Genomic DNA, 19,012 nt, shown 5'->3' on the forward strand with positions numbered 1-19,012 from the left:
AGTGGCGTCCGGGTTTCCCAGGTTGTTGGGCTGACAAACTGCAGTGGTGGTAAAGGCAGGGAGTCTGACAAAATCTCATTAATCATTTTAAATTAAATCCAACATTCCACTCCAACACTGCCAAGAAGAAAGCTAACTTTTACAAATGAATACTCTCTCAGAAAATAACTGGTATCCTGACCATACTGCTTTCACAAAAACATGCTTGATTTCTGTTAGGTACACATACACTACTCTTAAGCTTCAAAAAAGCATTTTTTTGATGCTCAGAATCAGAAAAGTGCTTTTTGCTTCTTTACTCTATTACGGTCTATGAGTGAACCACACAACTGAAAATTAAGAGCCTCTTTTTTCTTTCAATGAATTGAAGTTTTTTTGCTTTTCTAATATTTTAAGTACAAAAAGTTTGTTTTTGCAAGTAAATTTCACATAGGAAATGGAAGTACTTCATTTAAATATTTTCTCTAAGCATATTTATATGAATAAGAAAGGAAAGCTGCAAATCTACTAACATTAATATTGGTAGAAACACTGAGGTGATAAAGAAGCAATGTGATCTCTTTTAGGTTTTTTACAGACACACTTCTGTAAATACTCCTAGCTATTTGATTATGATTTAATTACACATGGCAAGTCTGAGCTTTAAACATCTCATAAATAATATTAGATTATCACATAAAATTTTATCTTACTAAAATCACTAATAAATTCAGATTATAAAAGTTTGTATTTCTCTTTCAAGGCAAAATAAAACCATAACATGCTGATGTGAGACACAGGAATCTGTTCTTTGCCCACTTTAATAGTGCTTTTGAGCTTAGAGTGGGAGATTTTACAATGGCAGAGAACAAGTTATCAGCCTCAATGTTTATTAGTTTGAATACAACCATGAAATATTTTAAAAGGAAAAAAAACCCTAATTCAATAGAGGGCAAGTAAGTCTGACTTTCCCAAATACTTATAATTTTGACATTTTAACATAATCAAGGAGGTATACCTCAATTTTGTTTAAGTGCTTAAAATAATACCTGTTTCCTAAAAACAGAGCTATAAACAGTATCAGATTGCACAATGACATCCTTACACAGAGAACAAAGGTATTACCACACAGAAAAAGAGCAATTCTTCGTTGATAAACTTGTTTATGTTAGGAACATTAATAAACTGCAGAATACTGAAGAAGAAATAATAACATTTATTTGCCCAGCTAGTCAGTTTATTTTCTTAAAGCTGTATTTTGAAACTGTTTACATTTTTTCTTTTTCCAGCGTGGGGGGTGGAAGGGAAAGATTAAGGAGAACAAATTGAATTCTTTTTCCTGAATGCAAATTTCTCACTTGCTTCAAAATCGACAAACATGTCTCAAACTTGTATTTGTTTGGGTTGATATATGTTGCAGCAGCTTTGATTTATTTTAGAAAGTCAAAGCTGCATAAATGTGTTGTTTAGAGTCTGGATGGAACGTATTCTAGAGAGAAATAGTGTTTGAGAAAACAGATAATATCAGATGCTATCTAAAGCTAAGCTATGTGATTATCTAATATATGCCATATTCCCTCAAGAAATGCAATCAGAGCCTCAGACTTTATAATAAAAGCAAACATGAGCTGCATTTGTGTGACACTTTACATGGACACAGGTACACTCATTTTCCCAACACAAATAGAAAAGTTTTCCTTCTGTCACATCTGTGCATACTGAAGTTACCAAACTTTCAGAAATGGCCATTCAGAAAAATTCTAGTGTCCTTTAGGACACGACAGCGAGTGATTGCAGAGGGATGGGCTTCAGGCTCACTTCTTCCTTCAGTGCTGTGTACAGTGCAAACAGTTTAGGCAACACTACATGGCCAAAATTCAAAGGACATGCAGTGGTGGTTTCACAATAGCTTGAGAAACACTTGAGAGTTATAAGCATGATCATGCTCACAAAGTTGAACTTGAGATCCTCTGCCCAAGTCTTCTGAAGTGCTTGATCAAGGAGCTATTTCCACATCACATCATTTAGTGACACATAGATCAATGAAGCATCATTATTTTAAAATGTGCGTGGAGACACCAAGTGCATTGAAGAAAACACTGCATAAAACTTTGTTTTTTAAAGAGCTTTTGGAGGACAACCAAGACAATTTTTTTCACTTTTTAAGAGTGATTAAGACTTTTTTTCTCCTTTTAAGACAGAAAATTGCTTAACTTCATGTAAAATCTAATTGCTTAAATGCAAAAAATTACTCCTCAGCCACTTTAGACTCAGACTCAAACTGGAAAAAGAAAAAGGAGAGAAGAAATGTCTGTATTAATTAGCTGCTTCGCGACTGCCTCTGAGGGAATTCGCACTTGGCATGTTGTGTTTGCTATTTTCTGTTCCACTCTGATTTAGTAACATAATGTAGGAGCATGAATTGGGTGCTAATCCTCTAACACTGCTCAAAATCTTGTGAAGAGCAGATGCTGTTATCTGCATGTCATTAGGGTTTCGTTTTCTTTTACCCTAGCCTTGTCTTATGGAAATTTGAATTGTATCATTCTGTTTCTAATTTATCTTCTTGGCTGCTACACTGGCCTGGAAGTTTTCTAGACCTTGCTAATAGATGTACTCATCTATTCCAGAAAAAACACGTTCTGTCTGCCTGAAGGTTTTGTACTGCATCAGGGTAATGGGAAATTAGGAGAAATGCAGACTAACAATTCATACTTTCTTACTAGTGCAAAATCAAAACCAGTATCACTAATGTCAACCTAAGCATATGCCAGAAGAGAATTAAACCTCGCTCTACATTTGTGGTTTGAGAAGAAAATATTTTCTAACAAGAAAAGTTCTAATTTCAAAATTCACTTAATTCTTCTTTTAAAATGTGTAACCTTTGAGGAGTGTTTCTTAGGAAACTATATTCTATCTCCACTTCAAATCACTTTAAAGAGCCCAGAGACACTTGTCCTTTATAACTGGTCTTACAAATTACATTAAAAGCTTTCAAATTTTTTTTCTGTAGTACAGTAGCAGACACCTGTGCCTTAACACTGTACCATACACTCTTATTTTGTGTTTGAGATTAATTGACCACTGCAGAACGCATCCTTGGACTTTCTGCAATACATGAAACAACACCGGGTGAGGAGTAGTTATCCTGAGCAAGGCAGGTGATACTGTAAACCTGTCTGTAACACAGGCCACAATAGTGCTGGGCCACGATACTGCTGGCTCCTGGCTTTGGCTGTGTATGCTACATAAATGCAATGGCATTTACACTTGATAAAAGGTAATGCAATAAAAAAGTACTTTTTTTGCATGCATTTTGGTTTGTGGAGCAGAGCTATAAACACTTGAAAGTAATAGCTACATCTTTTTCTTCCCATCATTTATGTAGCCCTTGTATGGACTGTCCTTCTCACATCTAAAACAAAGGTAACACTCCCTAGGTGCTAAACAGAAAGCAGCAGCATAGGCAAAGGGCATGGCTGTGAGGGGTCATTCCTGAATTAAATTCTTGGCTCTGCAATAGGCTTTCTACGTAAAAACTCAGATTAATTCTGTTTTACAGATTAAGAATACCTTCCCACCTCACCTCATGGTACCGGAGGGAAAAAGGTGAAAGATACTTCTTACCATGATGTATCCAGATGCTACTGATAGCTGAATATTATGTAAACAAACATAATCAGGAACAGCTCTTACTTCAACTACATGTTATATCAACTGCTCCTAGAGCTGTCTGAACAAAACCTAGGCAAATCCTTAGTCAATTCCAGCACATGCACAGCAGTTCCACTGCTAATATTCTCCACACTTCCGGAAATGTCAAGACACAACCTGAACAAGTAATTTTTGAAGTATTTCCACAAATTTAGAGCTGTTTAAAATGACCAACATGACCAACTTAGAAAGCAATTCAGTATCTGACTCTGAAACAGTTCTCCAATCCTGGACAGCCACTGCTCTAATCTCGCACTGTCAGTTTTTAACAGCTTTAGCAACGAGTCATCTGGTATACATTTGCCAAGGCATTTCTATCATTGACACTTCTAGACTGAGGGAACCAGTTGAAAGCAGCAACATGTTACTCACTCCTACCACTTTCCCTGTTCAGAGATTTTCTTGCTTACTGTGTTGAACAGGTGATTGTAGTTGTCCTGTTTCCCAAAAAAAAGTATCTGCAAAATAGGTTGTGTATGTAAACGATGTAAACCTCTCTGTACACTGCATGATTTCCCCTGGATAACCCTTTATGGCATCAGGGTTCATCTAAAATAGAGCCTGTAATCTTTAAAGTTGGGTGAATAGCAGATTGGCAACATGCTAATTCAAGTTAATAACTATAGTATAAAACATCAGCTTAGATATTTTACAAGTGTTCTATCATCTCCTAGAATAAACTTTATTGTAGTATTCAGATCAATGTTCCTCTAACTTAAGTATCTGAGGTAGTTAGCATTGTAAAAAAATGCAAACGAAAAGTCCAACACTAATTTAAGAGATAAAGGAGAAATTTTAGTTAAAATACTTTACAATAAAATAATTATGATTATAAATCTCTTTAGTTAAATATATACACATTACATGGTATTCTAAAAAGAATGAACTTATTAAAGTTTCAAGCAGATCTAATGCACAAATTCACCACTTTTTCAGCTTAGACTGTAATGTCAGTTTAACATTCATAAATGGCTGTGTCAGACTAATGGCATTGTTTTGTGCAAAACTAAAAAAAAAAATTTATGAAAAACAAGTCCTTCTGTTCCCACAGTTAATAGATAGAAAAGGTAGTTTACACATACACACACTTACACACACAAACTTTGATTGCATACAGAGGTTAGAATGACCAGCACTAAAATAACCCCCATCTCTACAAAATAATTAATATCTTGAATTGATGTAGTTTTTGAAAATTACAAATTTTAAGTGCTAGCAAATTGTGCTTTTAGGCAGCCACGTGGCCAATAAGGTAGATGTTGTCATAAAGGTGCCCTACAAAATCTTCACTAATATTCTGTGCAGCTCGTCGCGTATTTCGGATGAATTCCCTCTTTGACATTTTGTTCTTCACGTGAGGGCTTGTTAGATCAATCGAAAGTAGAATCAAAGAGTAACACAGTACATAAACTGCATCTAGACAAGAGAGAATAAATAAAAAAAGTTTAAAAAAGAAACTGTGATCATTAAAAGTATTTTTCCCTAAGAACCTTATGGTCTTTATCATCTAGGCTCATAATTTTACATATATATATACATACACATATACATACAACTACTCAGAAGGGTATCCATGGAAATAATATTTAATACAGCAACTTTCAAAGTAATAATGTCAGCACACTGCCAAATGAGAATTTACAAATCTCTTAATATTTCTACATAATCTAAAAGCCACTAAGGGCTTTATACATTTTCATTTAAACAGATTCTTGAAGTTTGTATAAACTGAAGCCAACATACTGCAAAAGCTTATCTTTTAAATATGTAAGCAGTTCCACTGCTGAAAACTGCCTCCTCCAACCAATTAGAAATGCTTGTTAACTTGAACGTGGCCCAATATTCCCTTTCATTTCTGTGAGACTATCCACAAGGTAAAATGTTAAGCATGTAAGACTCTGCAAGAGAAACTTCAGAAAAGAAAAAAGCTCAAAGTACATACAAAAATGGAAGAAAGATACCATGGAAATAAACCCAACTAATCAGCTAAAAAAAAAATCTGTGTTTTTTGGGTTTTTTTCCAATTGAGTAATTTTGTACTTTCAGATATACATGTTTAGGTGCTGCTTTTAAAGCTATCAGAAACAGTAGCATCATCCAGAAGTACAAAGACTGATCCACTGCTCATTTTTGCTTACCAGGGCTAAGGCCAAGCTCTCTCATCAAATCAGGATTACAAGCACAGAATCTGTGAGAGAACTTTGTTATGAGAGTTTCAAGGTACTCCCCACGCTCCTCAGGAGCGTGAATGTGTCTGAAGAACTCTCTCAGTGCATTTGGCAAGAACTGATTTCTGAAGTTGTGCAGTGTCACAAGGTCATCCAAAACATCTCTCCTGGAAGAACGAAAACCCATATCATTACAAAAGTTTCTTTTAACTGCTTAAATATGAAAATGTGTAGATGTTAAAAGTAAAAATTAAAGCTTTAGAACAGCATGAGCTTTTGTTTTTGCTAAAAGGCAAAATTATCACTAACAGCACGAAGATAACATAAACACATGTTCTTTGCCTATTTGTAGCCAAATACTACAAAACATACATGAATCACAACTCAAAGTTTTTATGTATATTCAATCAAGGTCTACACAGAGGCTTTGGTTCCTTTAATCTGTGACAAACCATTTAAAAATACAGCAAAGGGAATAGATTGATGAGTGCCACACATTTTGATGTCTAAGCAGAAGCTGTTACAGGATTGTCTTGTTAAAACCAGGCTTCAGCTAGGCAAAATTTGCTCATGGGAGTCCATCAGAATGTGATGTTCCCAAGTGTTTTGCACTGAACACAAACACATATGAATGATTCAGACCCCACCTCTATTACCAGATGTGCAAAAGACAGTAGAAAAAAATTTGGAAGCAAATTTGAAGTGAACCTAAGAATATTTTCCTACGTTTAAGCTGATTTTTACCTTGCTTGTGAGTTTCACCATTTAAAAAAGTAGTTTTTATTTTTAGTGTCTGATCATACTCTGTTTATGAAAGGAAGATAAATGGCAGTAGGAGTCATTAACATTAACTTGCAATCTCATCCGTTAAATAGTTTTGTATTTTTATTATTGTCTAAAAGATTTATAAATCTGAAGTTTTACTGCACAGGACTTCCAGTGGTAATAACATTACAGATTCTTTTTATTCCTTTAGTAGCACAGGCTGAAGAAGATGAGAAGCAGGAGAGGATTCCTGCTGAAGTGCTGTTGGCCCTCTGTTCTTCCTATTCAGGTGCAGTTACTATTCTCCTTCATGATACTGCTCTCCCCCAACCTGATGGCAGGAGAAAGCACTGTGGAGACAGAACACCAGGCTACAGCAGGGAGAGAGCTCCCTTCTGCAGCTCCTGATGTCTCCAAGAGGCTGCTCCCTTCCCTGTCAGGAGGTGTGTGCAACTTCCAATCAAGAAATATCAGACAACCAAGTAATGGTCAGATGATTCAACATTAGTTAAAAAGCTATCATCTCTTAGTAAAGTGATAATTACTTTTTCTGAATAAGACCCACAAGAAAGGGAACAAAACCTGTCAAGTCAAAAAAAGCAGCAAAATATCCACATAAGATTTTGTGAGGATGTGAGATTTATCATTTATAGGTGATATTTTTGAGGATTCTTATTAAGTGCTACAGTCACATAAATACCTGAACGGAGTAACTGTTCAGATTTAGAAGAACCATTATCTAGCTGCATTTTTTTTCCTTTTTCCATCATTGAAGTGGTATCTCTACATTCAAAATATTGTTAAATGGGGCTGAACATTGAAAAGTAACAGAAAATGTCTTAAGAGAAATTTTAATTACCTTTCATCAAGGTAGATTCTCAGCTTCTTCCAATTCAGTGTTCTTGTGCAAAAGATAAACTTAGCTATTTCTTTCGGTGAATCATCTAGTATGCCTTTGGACATAAAGTAGTTGACACCCTGAGATAAAATACATGTACATATAAATATGTTTAATCTTCATAATGTATTTAGGAACAAGTACTGTACTTTACAATGTAGGATTGTAATCCTACAAATTAACTGGTTTGTTTTTTCAGATTGATTCCTCCTCCTCCTCTAAATCACATTTCAACATGCAGAATACACTCTAAAATTATAAATCAAATGCAAAGAAACAATTTAATGTTATGGTTGAGATTTTACATATAGTCATAGTAGAAAATTTTAAATTATGAACCCCACAATGAGCATGATGGTTCTTTAATAATTTCTTTACAGTGCATATCAGTATTTTGCTTTTCATACTACTGTAATAGTATTTAAAATGTTGCAGGGACCATAACCAGAAATTTAATAACTTTTGCAAATAAGAAAATCTTAGCCATAATGTCTTTAGTCTTCAAAATCTTTCATTAACACAGTAATGTTCTCACATGTATACAATGTATCACATTCAAATAGATGCATTAAATGCATTTGTTTAAATGTGTAATAATGCAAATAAACACAAGCACGCTGATTTCAAAGCATAGGTAAGTATCAACAGATATAAATATGCATACACATAAATAAGAACACTACGCCTAACATAAAAATAGTTTAAAAATACAGAATTGCATATAATTTATACTCATGATTTCCAGAATTTTACACTTTGACCAAACACAAATTTCTTATAGAATAAACACAGCAAATTTAAAGTGTTTCACTGATATTCTGGATTCTCTCTGGTCATTGAAATATCCCAAAGCATAAAACTATTTTCCTTACAATCTCAGAAATCAAAACTCAACTAATGGATTTTAAAATATGTTCACACTTTTCAGCAGCAAAAATCTAAACCTGAGAATAACTAACCAAGTTCTTCTGATTCAGTTTGGCAGGGGCTGGGAGCAGTTCTCAGCATTTGTTACCAAGAAGTGCTGCAACACTTAAGTACAATAGATCTTGACTACAGCAGAAGGATGAAATGTAAAATGAGTAGGACAGTGCATTTCTGCATAGAATAATGTACCAAGGCCACAACCTAAATCACCTTTAAAATATGTCTGAAATATTTTTTCATAAATCTTCTGATATCAAACTTCACAATATTTTTTAAGTCTGCCCTTTAAGTTTACATTACACCTAAAAAGATGTAAGGGCAACCTGTCATTCAGTATATAAACTAAACTTCCCAGTGCTCTTGAATTTTGTGTGAAAAAGAAATAAAGGGCAGAGTGCAGGTTTGGAACATTTTGTGAAGTGTCTTAGTAAAGCAAAGTCTTAGTTGCATAAAGCAGGAAAATAGTTAGAATATATGTTTAAGAATACAAATTAAAAGCCAAAAAACATGTGTAGTATTAACTAGCTATTTTTACCAGTCCATAGTTTTTGCTTATATATTTATAGAAAACAGCAGTTAATCAAGCTACATTTATTTTGTTAAAATAATGGTTTATAAAAATAAATAAAAATGTAAAGGTTTTTAGATAGATAAAACAAAAAAGCTAGTAGTGCTATGCCCCAATTTTAAGAGTAATCTATACTTAGATGACAATGTAATATGTGTTGCTTTATCAGCTTGCATTTCAGTCCAAAATTAGTCCAAATTAGATCATATTTAAGTTTGTCCATATATGACGTTAAGTACTTTCTTGAGCCAGAGCTAAATAAGAAATTAGAAATGGGAGATAGCAACAAGGATTTGGGCAATTTATGTAAGATGAGCAGCAGAATATCTCCTTTACATATATCCCAAGTTAATGAGATTTATGTGTTTGCTTCAATAAGAAGTATTAGTTTAAGGTAATACAAACTGAAGCCTGGTGGGGAAGTCTTGAATAGCATTCCTGCTGCAATTAATAAACACTTCTGCAACACATCCAGAAAATACCTAGCATGACATAGCAGAGGCAGGATGACAATAACACCTTCTTTAAGGTAGTGGGTTTCTTTCTCTGAGACAGTAAATGCTGCAGTTTCTTTCTCATGCACTAACTCGCAACTAAATGTAGGATCTCCATCTGACAGGCTACAAAGTCTTTGCATTATTATTCTCTCTCACTAATTCCTTTCTTCCCTACCACACGTAATGCTTGACAGTATCTTTCCCTGTGAATGCATTTTCCTCAGCTCCTTCACATGTAAACAGGGTATAATTAAAATATAGTTCACCACATGCCATGGTTTTTCGTTGCTTTTTATTTCATCCTAAGCTATCAAAAATACTTTGCAACAGTAGAAGCCTGATTTCTCTTTTAAGTTCTTAAATTTTGTCTCACAGCAAATGAAATTTATTTACAAGATTTACAGCATGTCATTGAATCTGTTTTTCATAACACCATAAATACTACCTTGAAAACCTCTCAGAACCCTTGCTTCAAATAAATCACTTTTGGTAGCTAAAATGGTCACTTGTGGCATATATACTAGCTGAAGTAGGTAGACTACACACTATTAAAACCTATGCTAGGATTATTTATCAGTCAGCTGGTAATTCTCTTAGGAAACCTTTGACTGCAGTCAGGTAGGCTATTCTGTGCCATGATCTATCAGCTCAGAAGAGGCCTTTTTAACACCTGGGAAACATCACAGAATGAGCACATACAGTATTTTTTTAAAATTCCAATTCAGAGGACTGTAATATTCTTAGTATTAGAGAATTAGGAAGGATGCCTTAAACCTCGCCTCCGTGGCAAGCATGTTATCTCTGAATTTCAGACAGCTCTGGATAAAATATTAATGTATGGAAGTGTTGATTTAAATTATACATGCAAACAACAACTTTAAACATAGACTAACAGTAACAACAAAAGCCATTTGTTGTATTTCAGTATGTTATTTTTTACAGTTGTTTTTTTCCCCTCAAACACAATGCTTGTTTTGCCAGCCAATTCTATTACAGCACTGACACTCCTTGCTTGTTTTCCACCTGTTTCCAGTAGTCTTTGGATTTGTTTATATCCATACAGGATCTCTAAAATGGAAAACTTTTCCTTTTCAGTGTTGATTCCATTTCTGCATTGACTATCTTCTTTGCTAAGAGTACTTTCAGAGCACTTCAGTACAGCAGTCAACATTAAAACTTTTGTAGTTGCCTTTGGGACCTCTGTATAGATAAGTATACAAAACAAACCAGACATATCCTAAGTTACTGGCACAGAAATTTTGGAATCAGTATCTAGTATAGTAGGGTCTCAACTTCTGCTGGTGATTCTAGGTAACACTAACATTATTAATAAATAATAATTAGACACATATGGCATCATTGTTCCCATTTTTCTAGGGAAGTACACTATCTTAATATATCTAATAGTATCTAATGGTGCGTCTTCTGGAACAATGCAGAGTATTGACGAGATACTGTATAATACAAATTTTCATGATGGTTTTACTAAGTTATGAATCAAGTCATTTGGTGACAAATGTGGACACAATATGTAAGATACATTTCAAACAGTGTCTCTTTCACTGTATGCCTTTAAAATACCGTCTCAGTGATTCCAACAGGATAGCAGAAAGTGCAAAAAGATTGCGGAAATATTTTTCACGTTACACAGAATCAATAACTAATAATTTACAAGATTAAACCATTCTGATTTTAATGTAGAAATATCAAAAGGTTTCAGCTCAATGTTCCTTTCAAACTTTTTTGGTAAGTCACATAAAAGAAATTTCTTTCCTCTACAACATACATGTACTTATAATATTCTTCAGACTGATAAATCAAATAATCTCAAAACTGGCTTGCTTAGTAGGTCACTATGAAATAGGGTAAGTTTCAAAAACCTTGCTTAGAAATACAGCACAGTAAACAATCCATCTACAGACTATCTATAATTAAAAGTCAGGTAAGATAGCGTTACACAAGTGGCTAACAATTTATAACCAGGAAAAGATCAGAAAAACCGAGCCTCACTTAGTCAAAAACTAAGGGCAGCTTGCAGAATGAGACAACCAGAATAGTGGAAAGACAGGTTTAGTGTAAGCACTGTGTTACTGTACTTTATTATTATGCTATGCAAAGGAAATCCTGACCTCACTAAAGACAGTTTTGGTACAGTACAGATTCCACAAGATACATAAAAATAAATGCTATTTAATAGATCAGCTAGAACCATTAATCATGAAACAAAAAAAAATAGATCTTTCCTGACCAAAAGATTCTTGTTTGCACCTCCAGTTTCAATTTTAGCTACATAGCATTGATGCATGTAATAAACTTGACAAAATATTTTGTAGGGAGTTAGAAACTGGATATAAAACAATGGGAAATAACTTCTGGTTGCTTACAAATTCTTAGTCATAAGCACATAAGATGAAATGAGCACTGCATGAGAAACATTTCACATACACCATACACTCGTTAAAATAAAATATAGCAGAAATCAGGTAGGCAGATTAAACACCATATTTATATTCAAGTGCTAATACTAACACTAAACTATCTCCTCTCTCCAAAGAAAAAATAAAAACCAGATTCCAAAATCTTGTCTACAATGGCGGTGCCATATGAAAAAAGCCCAACAAAACCAATCAATCAACAAAAAAACCCCAAAACCAAAACCAAAAGAACAAAACAAAAACAAAACAAAAAACCCAACCCAAACATGCACTGGAGGTTTTTTTTTCAGATTACACGTCATGAGTTTATGCACATCCTTTTAGCAGAATGTGAGCACCTGCTATGAATTATGCAAGCTCATGCACACAATCAACACATTAGATTACAGCAGATATCACAACACCATGCACACAACAATGGCTAACCAGAGAATCCTACCACAAAGTGTGCAGATGCTCTTCCCTACCCCGTGAGCCACCGCTAGCTCTGGAGCTGTTGCTGCGGAGCCTGGTTACCCATTTTCATGACATGGGCGGTGTCCTTTGGAGAATCTTGCTCCTGTGGCTGTAAGTATTCCTATTTTTATAGTAATTTGATCAGGTCTGTTATCAAATGTAAAGCAGAGTTTGGCAGGAAATTCGGAGACACAATTTGTAATAGTGGAATGTCATATCATTTGTTCCAGTCACAGTGTCCTTATAATAATAATAATAATTCTGCCAATATCACAGTTGTAAACACTAAAAGCAACAGTATTTGTGAATTCTCCTGAAACTCAGGCCCTGAATGATTCCTACCAGGCTATGGTGCTCCACAGGGAGAGAGGAACAGAGCCCTTAGGAGATACCCCGAGGTTCTCATCTCTCATTGAAGCAGAGTATTTGTACTTCTATTGTAAAATATAACCACAATGAAGAAGCAAGAGTAGCAAAATAAAGTTAATAACTAATTTATGTATGCCGTAAGTTAGCTCTAATTTGCAGATTTAAATTGTCTTTAAAAATAATGAATCGTCTATTAAGTGCCTTTTCTGAAGGCTCCAAATACTTTAAAGATACCAAGATTACTTTAAATAAGGTTGAAATATAATGGCACATTATAAACAGAGATAGTTAGGTAAAAAAACTGTGTTAAAAAATTGAAATACAAAGAAAAATTTGGACGCACAATGCTACTAGTAATATACTTGATGTATTACTGAAAACATGTAAGTTACCTAAATATTGTATCTTTTTTGAAAGCTTTCACATTTATTACTAAATTTGTGAAAATTCTAATACTAATCACTCAAGTGGCCAGGTGGTGATGTCTTCATGCTGTGCATCAGAGTTCAAAGCAGAGTTATACCAGAAAAATTACAAAATACTCTATTTGTGACTGATAAAAATAATGGTCTCTAAATCAAGCAGAATATGAGATAAAGCAAGAACTTAAACCAAATTACATTATTGCAATGATTCACAGAACTGCTTTATTTATTTTACCCCATGGTCACAAGTTCACACTTTCTGTATCATATCAGTTGAGTGAAATTTGCTTCTAGAAGTGTTTCTTTTCATATCTCAATCCTTTTTCTACTTGGGATTTATTCAATTACTACTTCCATGTATATGTGTAACTATATGCAGGAAGTTGACAGCATTTTTGTTCAGTACTGTGTACACTCTTTTCCAAGGAAACATGAAACAGGAGTCTGGTTTTATACACAAAAGACTCTCTCTGCCACTTGGGCATTAACTGTCTATCTCCCAGGCAAAAGCTGTCTACTCTCAAACTGTTTTCTTCTTTGAAAGGTGATAGACTGAAAGCAGAAACTGACTTTTCCAGTTAGTTACATGAACTTATAAATGGAAACCTTTCAGTCTGACAAGGGATTTTTTTTTGAAAATAAATTTATGCTGTTCTATAAGAAAAGATTATGCACCACAAACACCTACAGAAACTAAATCAAACTGATCTTCAGGATAGTTCAGCACTAGATCTTTTTCATATTTCAGGATTTGCTCCTTGATAGTGGGAATAGATGAAAATCTCCTACAAGAAAATGTGATTGCGATAGAAGTAATCAGACTTTATACCTCATCCTGCTTTGTCTAAAGTGAACCAAACTCAAACTCTGCATTTTAACATTTTTATTTATGTAAGCTCATTGCTATGCTCTTCCAATTCACACTGTCTCTTCAGTTAGGATATCTGCCTCGTTCCTTAAGTTAATACGTGGTTATGAACTTCTGGCATCCACAGAAGTGTACAGAGCACTTAACAGGCAAGTCATGTAAATGATGTACACAGGTACAATACTTAAAAAAAAGAATACTGCTGTAGCTCAGTATTAGCCACCCCTACAGTAAAACAAACACTGATTAAAACTTTTTTTTATATAGCTATAATTATAAAAAACCAATCACAATTACTGTAACTTTTATTACTGTCAGCAACAGTTCACTTACCTCATCAGGGTTGGCATTAAAGGTGAGACTGCCCTCATCTAGCTGCATATACAATTTTCTAAAAGAAAATCCTAGAGGCGGATTCTTATTGTATATAGAACAGTGACCCCAAGTGGATTTGCACAACCTATGAAAATAGAATTAATCTATTATAAAAATTCCTTTTCAAATTTCATGGATTTTACAGAAGCAAAATGTAATCAACACTGCAAAGCTAATACTAGAGCTATAGGAAAAGTCAGAAGTAGGTTGCTGTAATAATTATTAAGTCTTTTTGCCATGTTTTTCTAAAATCTTCAATTATATGATTAACATTTTCTTCTCATAGAGGTTTTGGTGTATTTGAATGCAACATCAAAACATATCCCAGTAGGTGGCATCATAATGACAACCACACAGCAGAGACCTCTGGCAGTCCTAGAACCTGAACGCTGGCGAACAGCAACAAGTTGCTCTCCTGGGGTGCTATGAGAGATTAAAACATTCTGTTTCTTTTCCTGGGCCCCAGTTGTGCAGTGAATTGGACACTGTATCTGCACACAATTATGTCATTAATTCAGCACTTTCCTCATCTGTCCTTCTTCACCCAACTCTTCTTCCTCTTGTCCTAATTGGCCAGTCCTAATGACTAGATCCAGTCCCATCCCCCTCTATCTTCTATAACTTTTGAGCTTCTTTCCTTTTTATTCCACCCTGACTCCGTATCAGTTTCATCAGTTTCTGTCCTTCATCTCAGTTTCTTTGATGATACCATCTGCAATTCCCTTTCTACACACTCTAGATTCCTTATTGAACTGGTAGCTCTGCTTCAACAAACCTGCCCTGTAACTAATTAGGAACAATGTTTAGGACCCAGCAGGTAGTCACTGGAGACATGGCTAAGATTCTGTTTTCAAATCTGGAACCTGGGTCTTATTTGGACTGAGTTTGGAACTGCAACCACAGTACTTGCCAAAGCTAAAACACACCCTTATACGTGCGGAATAGTGAAGATTTTTACAGAGATTATGCAAATTTTAATTTTTATTTATTGCTAAATCAGGACGCATTTTCATTACCAAAAGAAATGTGGTATGTATTGTGAGTATTATCTGGAAAGACTTCACAAAAAATGGTTGAATTGTTTCCCAGAATGAACTTCAAGCAAAATATGTATTTCCACCCCACATGTTAAGAATATATACTACATGTAATTAAGAAGCTCTACTATCTTCAAGCTTTGGTCTGGGGGATTTATTTGTATTTAGGCTGGGTTTGATATCAAGAACTGAGCACAGTACAATGCATATTGATAAACTTAGAAGCTTACTGGTATCCTTCACTAGAATTCCCGTTTCCTGTCAATAGAACAGTCCCCAACAGCAGAACAGCTGTGACTATAAGTTACACTGCATCATCCTTTTGCTAGGTTCAAAAGCATGATAGGAAGGGAAGCTGCTTAATTCAAATGCAGCCGGGCAAGGAAACAGATGAGGGGAGGAAGAGATGTAGAGCATAATGAAAGATAAATAAACAACCTGAACAGCAACCCAACTGCTACAGTAGTAATACTGTCTGTTAAGGGAGAAGAAAATGTTGTGAAAGAAGTTACAAGTTCTGCTAACCATCTACTCTAAAGATGATTTCATGAGTGTTTCCTAGTGCTGTAAAACATAAAATACCAAAGAATATGTTAATGACATTTTGATATTACACTATTTTATCTTAAAAATGTTCTTTTATTTATTTCCCAGACATACAAATTCTGCATATGTTATACGTAAATGTGTTTCAAGTGTTAGGCTGAAGAAATTTCACTTGAGAAAAAAACCTTTTCTTTCCTCCCTCCAGAGCCATCTTCCAAGAAAGATACACCTAATTTGCTTCAAGTGTAGTAGATGAGTTCTCACTTCTCTTCCTTTGGAAGTCTGGCTGAATAGGTTTGCTTGCTTAAGCTAGACAACTGTTCAAAGTTCAGAGAAGTAATGATACAAACACCTGAGATGTGCTTCGAGATAATACAAAAGTGAAGACAAGTCATGCTATCTCAAGGTGTTTAATAATACACGTGTACACTTGTGCCAAGCACACTTGTGTATGTAGCAATCTCCAGTAATACCCCATGCTAATCAGAAATCCAGAATAACACATTTTTAAACTATATCTGTTTCCTCTATATAAATCTCATTTAACTTAGATAACCTTTGCTGGGACAGAAAGACAAAAAGCATTTACTGAGGCAAATTTAAAATCTAATACTTTTTACTATGTCCAGGTGATATTTCTTTTTTTGTGCTTACCCTTGCCAGAGGAGCTCATCATTAGCAAGATCCTGCCAGACACATGATGCTAGACAGAGATCAGTTGCATTCAGGTATGACAAAATGGTAAAACTGAGCTCTGGTGGCAACATTTCCAAGTTAATGAATCCTTCTTGTTCTTTAGATTTTCTTGTCTTCAGCAGGTGGTAGATGTCAATGCCTCCTTGAGCTTGTTTGCGGTGGCTTGTATTGGAAACATTGTTAGCAGGTATCCTCCTACCATGCTCCCTGGTAAGATAGCCTTGTCCACTGTATCCTTGCTGCTGCAATTGCTGGTTTCTAGCAATTCTCCAGAGTCCCTGACCCATCTGCGAGCCTGCTGGACATAAAATCCAAATTAGATGTTGACAGCTATTTGTAAACATTTGTAAGACAGACTTAGCACATGAGTCAAATTTTAGGACTGATCTGAATAGGTAGAAGGTGAGTTCTGGCAAAGTTATGTTGACCAGGTAATCGGTCTTCATAGGGCAACTGAAAAAATACTGAAAACAAAACCCACTAAAAAAACCTAGATTTTTTTTCAAAAGTTTCCAAGCTTGAAGAGCTACAAAATTAACAATAAGCTTCTTCAAAGAGTACTAAATATTATCTATGTCTCATGCAAGTTAAGAAACCTTAGGCTTCAGAACATTTGGAATCTTCAAACTTCCTTCAAAATTTCATAAAAAGAAATTTCATTCTAGAGTCAATGAAGGACTCTTTAGAGTCAATAACTGGATAACACAGTGACTGACAATGAAACAAAGCTTAATGACTTCAGTGATAATGCAGTAAGGATTTTGAGTGCTCAGAAACAAGAGCATAAGTCTCTTTTCAAGCTTTCTTACCTAGCAGCATAACATAAAGCCTTGATAATAAGATACTCACATACATATACAGAGAATATCACTGCAGAAATAGTATAAAAAGCCTTTTTGTAATGTAAAAAAAAATTAAAAACATATTTGCTATTTCAAGGACGAACTGAAGAAATTTCACAGAAGAAACAAAATGAGACAGAATTTAAACCAGTCTAGAACCAGCTGCTGAAAATCCACAAGCTCTGCTATTTATGTAGCTATTCAGCAGCTTATATGCCATTTGTTAGAACACATATAATTTTCCCAATCACGTAATTACTTTCAGCATCGTAATAATCCAGGATGAATGCTTTCATATTAAAAGATGAGCAAACCCATTGTTATGAAGCCTTTTAACTAATGACGTCAAAGACTATATTTTGAAATAATTTTGAACCTGTATTTTCAATCTTCAGATTCAGCAGACCATTCAAATGCATGTTACCAAACTTCTAATAATGTAATCTTATCTAGTAATTGAAACCTCTTGATAGCTTGGATATCAAGAGAAGCTACCACAGTAAAAATAACATCGAGCTTGTTTATAAATCACTGATCTTCTCTAGCTCTGTCTGCTATCTATCAAAGTCTGATTTAAATTCTAATTGTGTCTTCCTCATGTTACTTTGCTACTTACTGCATAATAAATTCTTTTGGAGTGTTGACAAGCATGATAGGATGCTAAAAGTAATCTAGATTAATGCTGCATTAGTATTGGATTCTACTTTATTAAATAAAAACCAACATGCACTCTAGATATAAACACTCTTCACTTCATAGTAACTGAGCCCTACAGTTGCTGATTTGCAGCCACGATTATCCCAACAGGAAAACGTTCCTTCCTTCAACGCAAGCCCATCGAAGCCGAAGCTTCGTTCATAGCAGCTGCATTGCAACCGAGGCCTGCTGGTCTCCCCCAGAACGTGAAAACCCTTCAATCCCGACTCCGGGCAACCAGGCTGGCGGGCAGAGAGAGACACACAGCCCGTCCCCCAGGCCCAGAGCCGCCCCAGGGAGCCGAGGCCCGAAGCCGCCCAAGACCGCACCGCGTCCCGAGAAGCTCCGCAGCCGAGCCGCCGCCCGAGCCGCTTGTCCCCGCGCAGAGCGACACCGAGACCCGGCCCGGGCACGGCCGCCCCGCTCGGGGCACCGGCGGTCGCGGCCCGGCGGGTGCCGCCCCCCGGCCCCATTGGGCTGCTCCCGGAGCCCCCGCTGCCGATTGGCCGCGCCGCCCGCCCGTCCGCTCCGCGGAGGGCCCCCCGCGGGCCCTACCTGTGCTAGCTCCGCTCCAACCGCCGCCGCGACGAGCCCGGCCCGCCTGTGTGCGAGGGCCGCGCCGGGCGGGAGGGGCTGCGCGGGCCTGGCGGCGGGGAGAGGCGGACAGGCCCAGGGAAGGAGCCTCAGCAGGGTGGCCGAGCCCGCCGACGCCGCCCCGACTCCTGCCCGGGCAGCTCTGACGTCTGCTGTT

General features: G+C 36.0%; 1 protein-coding gene across 2 annotated transcripts; it reads right to left on the bottom strand.

Moving 5' to 3' along the window:
- Positions 1-852: 852 nt before the first annotated feature.
- On the bottom strand, positions 853-18,961 carry FBXO8 (F-box protein 8). Of its 2 annotated transcripts, none has more exons than XM_059844555.1 (6): positions 18,817-18,961; positions 16,682-17,021; positions 14,403-14,529; positions 7,486-7,604; positions 5,832-6,028; positions 853-5,109 (listed from the first exon to the last, which is right to left on the bottom strand). In XM_059844555.1, exons 2-6 carry the CDS (start codon positions 17,008-17,010, stop codon positions 4,922-4,924), a joined length of 960 nt encoding a protein of 319 aa, XP_059700538.1. In that variant the 5' UTR covers positions 17,011-17,021; positions 18,817-18,961; the 3' UTR covers positions 853-4,921. The 2 variants fall into 2 exon arrangements, with proteins under 2 accessions (XP_059700538.1, XP_059700537.1); XM_059844554.1 differs by having other exon boundaries at positions 16,682-17,018; positions 18,817-18,950.
- Positions 18,962-19,012: the final 51 nt, after the last annotated feature.

Source organism: Haemorhous mexicanus, chromosome 4, assembly GCF_027477595.1.
Source record: "Haemorhous mexicanus isolate bHaeMex1 chromosome 4, bHaeMex1.pri, whole genome shotgun sequence".
NCBI lineage: Eukaryota > Metazoa > Chordata > Aves > Passeriformes > Fringillidae > Haemorhous > Haemorhous mexicanus.

Excerpts from the sequence above, each read along its gene's own strand:
- FBXO8 (XM_059844555.1), bottom strand. The coding sequence starts at position 17,010 with ATGGGTCAGGGACTCTGGAGAATTGCTAGAAACCAGCAATTGCAGCAG. Across the intron at positions 7,605-14,402 it reads TTAATGCCAACCCTGATGAG|GGTGTCAACTACTTTATGTC; the intron begins GTAAGTGAACTG and ends ATTTTATCTCAG. Across the intron at positions 6,029-7,485 it reads AGAATCTACCTTGATGAAAG|GAGAGATGTTTTGGATGACC; the intron begins GTAATTAAAATT and ends TCGTTCTTCCAG.